Genomic DNA, 9,663 nt, shown 5'->3' with positions numbered 1-9,663 from the left:
TTCCTTCAACATACTACTTTAAAAAGTTAACACTGGTCCCTACATGGGCTCGGATAGCGACGTTTTCACGTATTTGTTTGTGGGACCTGGGTGCACATCAGACATATCGAATTGCATTTTGAAAACGAGGAATGTCCTTGAAAATTATTTCATATCAGAAGGACCTTCCTCGTATTCATAATACAATTCCATATGTCTGATGTGCTTTCAGGTCCCACAAAATACTATACAAACGTTACTATCCGACTCCTAAAAATACAAGTTAAGTTTTACACTTGTATAAAAGCAGAAATATGTAATTTGTTTTGTATGTGAGTGAAAAATGCAATTTTACTATGAAATAAAACAAAATAATATGGGTTTCAAACAAATATTTTGTCCTTCTTATTTGAATTAAATCTGAAAATCAACACTGGATTTATAAGATGTAGTCTATAACATACTCCTCGATAGCTCGGTCAAATATTTGGACATAATAACATTTCAAATTGTTTACTATTTTATCTTTTATCATATCAGTTAGGCCTAGTCAAAACAGGTATTTTAAGTATTAAAATTGTTACCACAGAGCCTGTCTATGTCATATTTCAAACACGTAGGTTTGTTCCTGCAAAATAAAACGCCAACCGGTGTTTCATGGCAGCTAATTTTAGCATCCTGACCTAAAAGTCGGTACTAGACTATTTAAACGGAATCAGTTAATTACTGGCCGGCGGTTGTTGAGCCTAAATTAGTTACCAGTCAGTGTCATCCCGTGTTACTATTACCGGCAGATATAAACTGGCTCTGAACTTTGGAAACTTTCATTACCTCTGGACGACTAGAACAAGAAGGTCTCTCTCTCTCCGTCTCACTGTCTTCATTCCAGTCAACAGGTATCAACACACCCCTACAAAATGACAGCACTGTTGAAGTGTATACTTGTCTTACTGCCACTTGCAGGTATGTGTCTTTCTTTTATTAATATATTCAGGTTTACTTCAAGCTTATTAATTTTATGTTATAATTGATCATGTTGATAAGCGGTTACTTTGAGCTTATTGCATTTATTTCGTTATACTTTTGGATTCAAACATTTTGTGGTTATTATTTAATATCAAGAAGCGATTACCGTATGTTACTTTGAGCTTTTTGCATTCAGTTACGTTTTGGATACATAACATTTTGAGAAACTGATCTCTTTAAAATGAAGTCTGAAACAAGTTTGAATCAGTCACAAAGACCTAATTGGGATTGTAGAAACTTTATACCCGATGGTCAAGTTTTGTAGAAATGGTCAGAAAAGTATGCCCGGATGTTTCCTGCATTATTGTTTTTAAGGGTTCGGATAGCAACGTTTGCTCAGTATTTTTTATGGGACATGAGAGCACAACTTCCTTCACCCAATGGAATTTGGGGAGCTGCACAGATAATTGGTGGATGTTACAATCTAAAATGCGAATAGGTGTGCGCCGTTCGGCAGCAACCTAGTTGATGCGATCTGATTGTGATGATTCACCATTGCAGCGAAATTACAGCGCTTTTGAGTCTTCTAAGATCTGGAGAAAGGCGCTTTATAAATCCAAAATTTATTTATTTAAATTTATTTATTTATTTATTTATCAGACATATCGAATTGCATTCTGAATACGAAGAATGTCCTTCTGATATCAAATATTTTTGATTTTTGAAATTCGCGATATAATACATATTTTATGGCAAAGTATTAAAATTTGATATTTTGATATTAAACAGCCCTCGTAATGATACTAACTTAAAGTGTATACATTGTAGCTGGGAGGAAAAAGCCGACGATCATTTAAAAATGTTGACTTTTCGTATGATAAAGACATACGTTTTTCCTAAAAAGAATTCAATACCTACGAAAAGTCACAATTTCCAAATGATCGTCGGCTACATACACTCAAAGTACATATCAGTAGATTTATATATTCTATTTCGAGGATTGTTATAAAAAATTAAAAAAATATATACATTTTTAATAATTTGCCATAAAATGTACTATATATCGCCAATTTCAAAATATTACTGTGCAAAATTATGTGCGAATGTTCAGACACACAACACCTGTGTAAGAGGCTAAATATAAGACAACCAAAATGAATCAAATGAATACCATAAAATTATGGCTGCAGTGAATGAAATTAAATGTCAAGTTGTAATCTCATGATGCAGTCTATAAAATTCGAAATTTATTTATTTACAGTCGTAGTGAATACCCTAGTTACTGGTTCACACTCTGTTTGCTCACCCGTTAGCAACCCATTGGCTTTGTGTTGCGATCATTTTGATCATGGTTCCAAACACAGATAACACAGATAGCGTGAACCAGTTGACCTGGCGTCACACTACGAAGGCGAATATACCTTTGGAGTGCGGTTTTTGTACATTTTGCAAAATATAGGCCTATTATTTTATATGCACTATAGTTCTTTTGTCACTTTTCAGTACTTCATTTTCAATTATTAATTATATACCAATGAGTTTTCGTTTTTCTCCTCCTACTGCATGGTACTATTAAAAAGGGACAACTTAATTTGTTGAGACAAATAACAATATAATTACTGACATACTGTTCTTTTTCTCTTTAAATTTTCAGCACTTGCACAGTTTGGTGGTCCAGGTGCTGGTGGTCAAGGTGGTCAAGGTGGTCAAGGTGGTCAAGGTGGTAATGATTTAGGAGGTAATGGTGTAGGAGGTACTGATTTAAACCCAGTCCCTGATTATGGTAATACTGGCCCTCTAGGAGGAGCAGGAGGAGGAGGTAATGGTGGCGTAGGAGGTACACTTCCTCCAACTACTTTCAGTTCAAATGGACAAGGTGGATTCGGAAACGGTGGATTTGGAAACGGTGGTGCTGGTGGTGCAGGAGCAACAGGAGGTTTGGGTATGGGTGGTGGTGCAGGCGGCTCTACATATGACGACTCAATGGAAGGCTCAGGAAGCTCTGAAGATGGATCTGCAAATAATAATGCATGGGGTGCTGGTGGTGGACTCGGACTACTCAAAAGCCCAGGACAAAGATGGACCGTTACCGTCTTATCTTGTCTTCTAGCTATTGCCGTAATTGCTTTAATAGCTTTCTTCATCGTCAAGCGCAGGAGGGGAGGTGCTGGACTCACCGCCGAACCATAAACGGACAATTTGCTTTTATACCAGAACATTTGTTCATACACAGTGTCAAGGGGCTGTTGCAATTGACGTCATCTTGTAGAAAGACATTTATATATTGATGGTAGCTGATTGAACAATAAATTCAAATAACTTATTGATTTTGAAAAGACTTAGTGCCCTGCGAAAAAATAAAAGGGCGGTTGGACAATGTCGAAAGGACGCTATCACAACAGTTAATGTATTCTTAGTCTACAAGAAGTTGTACATCAACAAGAAGCTGTGATTCTATTTACATTTTATGACTTTCTGAATCTTTGTAAACTATTGTATCATAAACATAATATTTTTGAATTTGTAAATATTGACATTCCGGAAGTACCGATCCTAGTGATGTTTTATATTTATGAAAAACAAAAATATTTATTTTCAATGTTTTGTAACTTTTAACTTTGAAAATTGTTTATAGTTGGGTTCATCAATGTATTAAATTTAATCCAATCAGCTCAAATGGCACTACTTAGATAATGGATTCCTGCAACATGTGTTAATTGCACGACCAAATGAATCACTTTACAGTACCATTTAATTAACAACGTGTAGTTGATGCATAGAAGATTTCAAGCCGGTAGGCTTCTCTTGATAATTAGGACTGGGCGTAAACATATCCTGCCCATCCCAAAATAGATCCATGAATCATGATGTCGAATTCAATGCACAAAGTTGACATTGACATTGCAAAAGTTGAAGGTCATATTGCATAGATCATATCGATAATTTCCGAAATCCATTAAAAAAATTTTAAAAAATTAAAAAAAAAAAAACGTTATCACGTCGTCACTGCGCACGCTCGACCAGCCGAACGTGCGCGGTGACGGTGTACGCATTAACAGATGTCTGTAGCGTGGGTATCTTTGCAAAGACTTTCGGGAATTGTCGAAATGGTCACCTTTTTTGATATCAATTTTTTTTATCTCTGCAATTTGTTCTTGGTGGTCGATATTATTACATTCTATGCATGTAGTATCTGAAATACGCTAAAATTATGCAAATTGAAATTCATTCGATCACCAAGAAACATAATGCAAGTATTGTGTTATTAATATGAAAACAAAAGATTCACAAAATATTAAGATGATGTCAGATGACATTATTTAATATGGCGCAGGTTATTTTGTGATCATTCTTTTAAACTCAGGTTTTTTATAATGGAGCCTTATCATAAGGCAGTTATCATATTAATTTTGTGATGATAATTGCATGATGATAATCAGTTCTTTTTTAAATACCCTCATAACAACTTCTTTCAATAAACTTTTGGTACTTTACAGTATATTGTTTGTTGTCTATTGTATTTGGTTTTGCTGTTTACCAAATAAAATTATATTAATATTGAATTTGCTGTCTGTTGATTGCCTTTCTATCGAGTTACATAATGGTTAGGCCCGCTTTTTACTCCACGCAGAATTTACTTTCGTTGTTTGATGCATTCCCATTCTATTTCCATTCAAGTTTACCTTCTAACGAATGTTTAATGACGTAAAATCGATAATATATTTTCACCAGACATTACATTCGAAATAAATATAATTGATATTCCGTCAACAAACATTCGTTAGAAGAACATATTTGGAGTTTTAAACTATTATAAACTGGTTCTATTTCGGAAATGTACGGTAATGGTCTTACTTAAGGGGGTACTCCACCCCTGTGGTAAATTTGTGACTATTTTTGCATTTTTCTCAAAAAATAATAACACACGGGTAACAAAAGTTATGTATATTATTGGGGCAAGGAATCAAATTACTGAACTGAAATTTCAGTGACTCAAGACAAGCGGTTCCGCATAATGATAGGAAATGAGGTACATCCTAGCGGTACCTTATTTCTTATCATAAATAATGAACCGCTTGCCTTGGGTCACTGAAATTCCAGTGTAGTAATTGGATTCCTTGCCCCTATAAACCAATAATATACATAACCTTTGTTACCAGTGTGTTATTAGTTTTTGAGAAAAATACAACAATAGACACAAATTTATCGAGGGGTGTAGTACCCCCTTAAGATCCATTCGGCAAGTTTGAATCATGGCCGCTTATACAGGGTGAATATGGTTGGACAAATCTGATTAAATTCATACCAATGTATTCCTCTCATCATAACCTCTCTCGGACGTACAGATCTTGGGTTATATAAGCAAGAAATTCAAAAGGGGACCAAAGGGACCGGTCTACAATTTATTGGAAAATGCTCGGATTGTAATCCAACTGGTCTCAAATTGTTCCTTTGGCAAAAATAAATCAATTATTAGAACAGTTGCATTGTTTTCTCAGAAAACAAAACAATAGAGATTTCAAACTATTCTTTGTTCAAAATTATAAATGGAACAATCTGAGACCAATAATTTTTAATCAAAACTGGAGATTTTTTCAATTGGTGTCCCCTGGTGATCCCCAAATTCTACATGAACTGTTACCATGGTTACCTAAAACACTTTTTCTGAATCCATATGAATGAGAGGAATACATTGGTGTGGTTTTAACCCAATTTGATCAAATTAACTCCCCTCTCGAACTAGCGGGGCTCCCTATCCAAAATTCGGACTTTGTCCAAGTCAACGCTGGTTCTAGAAGGGAGTTAAGGGGGTACTACACCCCTGTGGTAAATTTGTGACTATTTTGCATTTTTCTCAAAAAATAATAACACACTGGTAACAAAAGTTACGTATATTATTGGGGCAAGGAGTCCAATTACTACACTGGAATTTCAGTGACCCAAGACAAGCGGTTCAGTATACATGATAGGAAATGAGGTACATCGTAGCGGTACCTTATTTCTTATCATAAATAACAAACCGCTTGTCTTGGGTCACTGCAATTCCAGTGTAGTAATTGGTTTCCTTGCCCCTATAATATACGTAACTTTTGTTATCACTGTGTTATTAGTTTTTGAGAAAAATGCAAAAATAGACACAAATTTATCGAGGGGTGTAGTATCCCCTTAAGGAAGCCATACATACCATACACATCAGGGCCAAACAACCATCTGAACAAGAGCTAAGGACGGAGGGCGCTACAAGTTGCAAAAGGCCTATGACCCGATTTGTCACACTTCAAGTGTGCTCGATCGGGTCAGTCCGCTGAAGAAAGCTGTAGTAGCAACAGCTTAAATTTACGGAGGTAAATATATTTGTATTGAGATCAAGAGTTAAAATCTTTCTATAAAAGTGTTGTTGTTTCAGCCCTCTTTACACAGCCGATTTCATAACGTCGTTCATAACAGACCATATGCAGTCTGTGCGCGAGACTAAGAATCTAGAACTATCCAGATTGTGTTTACAAAGTAATGGGGGTGAAGAAATGTATTGTTTTAATTTAGTTGATGACGGTCACACTTGAAACAAGTGAAACATGCAATATTAATATTTAACATGATTTATTGATATGATTTCAGACGTCAACGGTCAGGCGCAGTAAAAAGTGGCACAACAATGTGGGAGCCGGCGCTATTCGCTACTTGCACGGTTCCGCCATTATGCACTATGTGCGGGGAGAGCCTCGAACTGGCAGCATACATGAATGGGAATTGAACTAGTCATAACGTTCTGTGTAAGGTTACATAATTCTTCCTTTCATGTATGCTGCCAGTTCGAGGCTCTCCCCGCACATAGTGCATAATGGCGGAACCGTGCAAGTAGCGAATATAGCCCTACCATAATGATTAGGTTTCGTGACATTGGGATGTTCTGATTAAAATGAAAGCCTATTCGACGTAGAAGTGATATAACAGGATTAATTACCATAGCGATGGGTCTACACTATTTTAATGTATAATTCCTGCACTAGAACAGGGATGAAGACCTGTATCGTAATTCTATAGAAATGTCACATCATGTTGATCACTCACACCTGTTCAGTAAAAAGAGCGGTATCGTATTCAATACGTGGATTTAGGGTTTCTCTACCGGAAGTCAACTTGTGCCGAAATTCCTTCCCACAATGAAATAGGCGTATTGCATAACAAAGGAGACGGATTAACCTTCGAAACCCTAAATCCGAGTATTTATGATTGCACACATACTCAGGTGATGAGTGCTAAGTGTAACTGTGCCGCCTGCTTATACTGCGGGCAATTCGCCGTCGAAGTGACGTCATAATCGGATTAACTACCATAGCAATAGATGAATACAATATTTTTGAATATATCGCCCTGCACTACAAACAGGTGCGAGGTGCAGTCTTTCTTTGACATCTTTGGTTCAATGCATCGGTACCGCGTGAACGTTGTAGTGTAGGGCGATATAGTCAAAATTGAATTCATCTATTGCTATGGTAGTTAATCCGATTAACTACGTCACTTCGACGGCGAAAAAAGTGTAGACCCCGTGTTGTGGACCCATTGCTATGGTAATTAATCCTGTTACACCACTACTTCTACGGCGAATTAATCCACTCACATTGACTCGAAATTATTTCACACAAAAAGTATAGAGGTTATCCACTTTACTCATGTGTGACTTCTAACCAAAGGCGCTGGTTCCCGTAGTATTCCTCATTCAAACCAATTCAATGCACGACCTCGGAGTTACCTGCATGACTTTGGCGGGCTATTTTGAAAATTCCCGTTGAATTAACATCTCGGCACAGTTACCCGACCACTTCATCACAATCTGTTTGGGCTTCAATCTGCATAGCAAATAAACGATGGCTGTGTGGGGCTTTTTATCGCCCGCAACCCAGGGATATGGAAGCTCTCGATTGTCTTGAAGAAACTATTGCAAACCTTCATCCTGAACGTTTTGCCGGTACCTTGCTTCTTGGTGATTTCAATGTAAATTTTGGACCTAATCGCATTCCCAATAGCAATTTCTATGAGAAGCTCACTGCCATCTCTGACATTTTGGTCTTCATCAGCTGGTCAACGATTACACACGCACGCCAGAAAATGGTCCTCCTCGATGCTCGACCTTGTGTTCGCTTCAAGATCTGATCAAGTGTTTGATGTTCAAGTAACTGAGAAACTTGCTACTTCGGACCATCATATGGTAACTCTTAAAATTAGAGGGAAACCACGGGGTTTACCCAACCTTCGCAGAACATTTTATCAATACGATCGCGCTGATGTAGAGCAATTAAATTATCTGGTTTCAAATACTGACTGGTACAATGTTTTCAAAGATGACTGGCCCATTGATCGGGTCTTGGACTCCTTCACAGAGACTTTTTTCTTATATAGATAAATGTATACCTAAGGTTACTAAAAACGTAAATTTAAACCATGGTTTTCTCATGATCTGAAGCGTATGAGTACTAAAAAACAGAAAGCTTATCATAAAGCTAAACGTAGTGACAGACAAGCTGATTGGGAAACTTATCGTAAGTTGAATAATGAATTTACCTATGCTAAGAAACAGGCTTACAATTCTCACTGGGAAGTCAAGTTTGCCAAAAATGATAACTTAAAAAGTTTCTGGTCATTTGTTCGTTCTAAACGTGCTGAGCCAGATTCTTGTTCTTTTGTCATTGATGGTATTCAATCATCCAACCCGTCTGAAATTGCAAATGGTTTCAATCACTTATTTGCCAGTTATTTTACCAATTCCAGTCATGTCAGGGAGGTAACTTCTCCTGTTCTTGATGTCCCCACCATAAAGTCATATTAAAATATCTGATGACATGGTTTTTAAAAAACTCAGGAGTCTCTCCCCTGACAAGGCAGTTGGTCCTGATGAAATCTCATGTCGTATGCTCAAATTGTGTGCAAACCTCATCTGCCCTGTTCTCACTCGCATTTTTAACATATCCATTTCAACTGGTAATCTTCCTTCATGTTGGAAGACCGCTAATATTGTTCCTGTGTATAAAAAGGTGATCGGAGTGATTTCAAAAATTATCGTCCAATTGCACTTACATCAATTATTGTCAAAATGTTGGAGAGTATTGTTTCTGACCACATCCGTAATCATCTTTTGTATAACGGTCTTCTTTACACTGACCAGCATGGATTTTCTCCTGGGAAATCATGTACCACTGCTTTAAATGAAGCTGTTTGTGAGTGGAACAAAATTTTGGATCGTCGTACATCCCCGACACCGCGTATTGACTTAGTTTCAGTTGATTACAGTCGCGCTTTCGACTCTATCTCGCATGCAGTTCTTTTGGCAAAGCTGCATCGCACTTATGGTTTTAGGGGTCCACTCCTAAGCTGGATCTCTTCCTTCATTACCAACCGCAAGCAGAGGGTTGTTTTCCGTGGTCAAATGTCCAATTTTGTTTCTGTCCTCTCAGGTGTGCCCCAAGGGTCGGTGTTGGGGCCACTGCTTTTTAATATTTATGTCAATGACCTCCATCTTCACCTCTGCTCCAAGATTTTTCAATACGCTGATGATACTTTTTTATTTCGCACAATTACCAATGATTCTGATATTGAAATTCTTCAGAATGATCTTACTACGCTTCACTGGTGGTCAGAGAATAATGCTCTCCAACTAAATCTCCAAAAGTGTCAGGTTATGTGTATTACCCGTCGTAAAAATAAGCCTTCTCCAATTTA

At 37.2% G+C, this 9,663-nt stretch overlaps 1 protein-coding gene across 1 annotated transcript; it reads left to right on the top strand.

Annotated features, from left to right (window-relative positions):
* Positions 1–743: 743 nt before the first annotated feature.
* On the top strand, positions 744–4,508 carry LOC140152920 (uncharacterized). Its single transcript, XM_072175460.1, has 2 exons — positions 744–942; positions 2,600–4,508. Exons 1-2 carry the CDS (start codon positions 897–899, stop codon positions 3,133–3,135), a joined length of 582 nt encoding a protein of 193 aa, XP_072031561.1. The 5' UTR covers positions 744–896; the 3' UTR covers positions 3,136–4,508.
* The last annotated feature ends 5,155 nt before the right edge of the window (positions 4,509–9,663 follow it).

Source organism: Amphiura filiformis, chromosome 5 (assembly GCF_039555335.1).
Source record: "Amphiura filiformis chromosome 5, Afil_fr2py, whole genome shotgun sequence".
Taxonomy (NCBI): domain Eukaryota; kingdom Metazoa; phylum Echinodermata; class Ophiuroidea; order Amphilepidida; family Amphiuridae; genus Amphiura; species Amphiura filiformis.
This window is presented reverse-complemented; position numbering and strand designations above follow the sequence as displayed.

Bases quoted from the DNA above. Each gene is read 5' to 3' on its own strand.
- LOC140152920 (XM_072175460.1), top strand. From the start codon at position 897: ATGACAGCACTGTTGAAGTGTATACTTGTCTTACTGCCACTTGCAG. The intron at 943-2,599 runs GTATGTGTCTTT...TTAAATTTTCAG, and splicing joins TGTCTTACTGCCACTTGCAG to CACTTGCACAGTTTGGTGGT.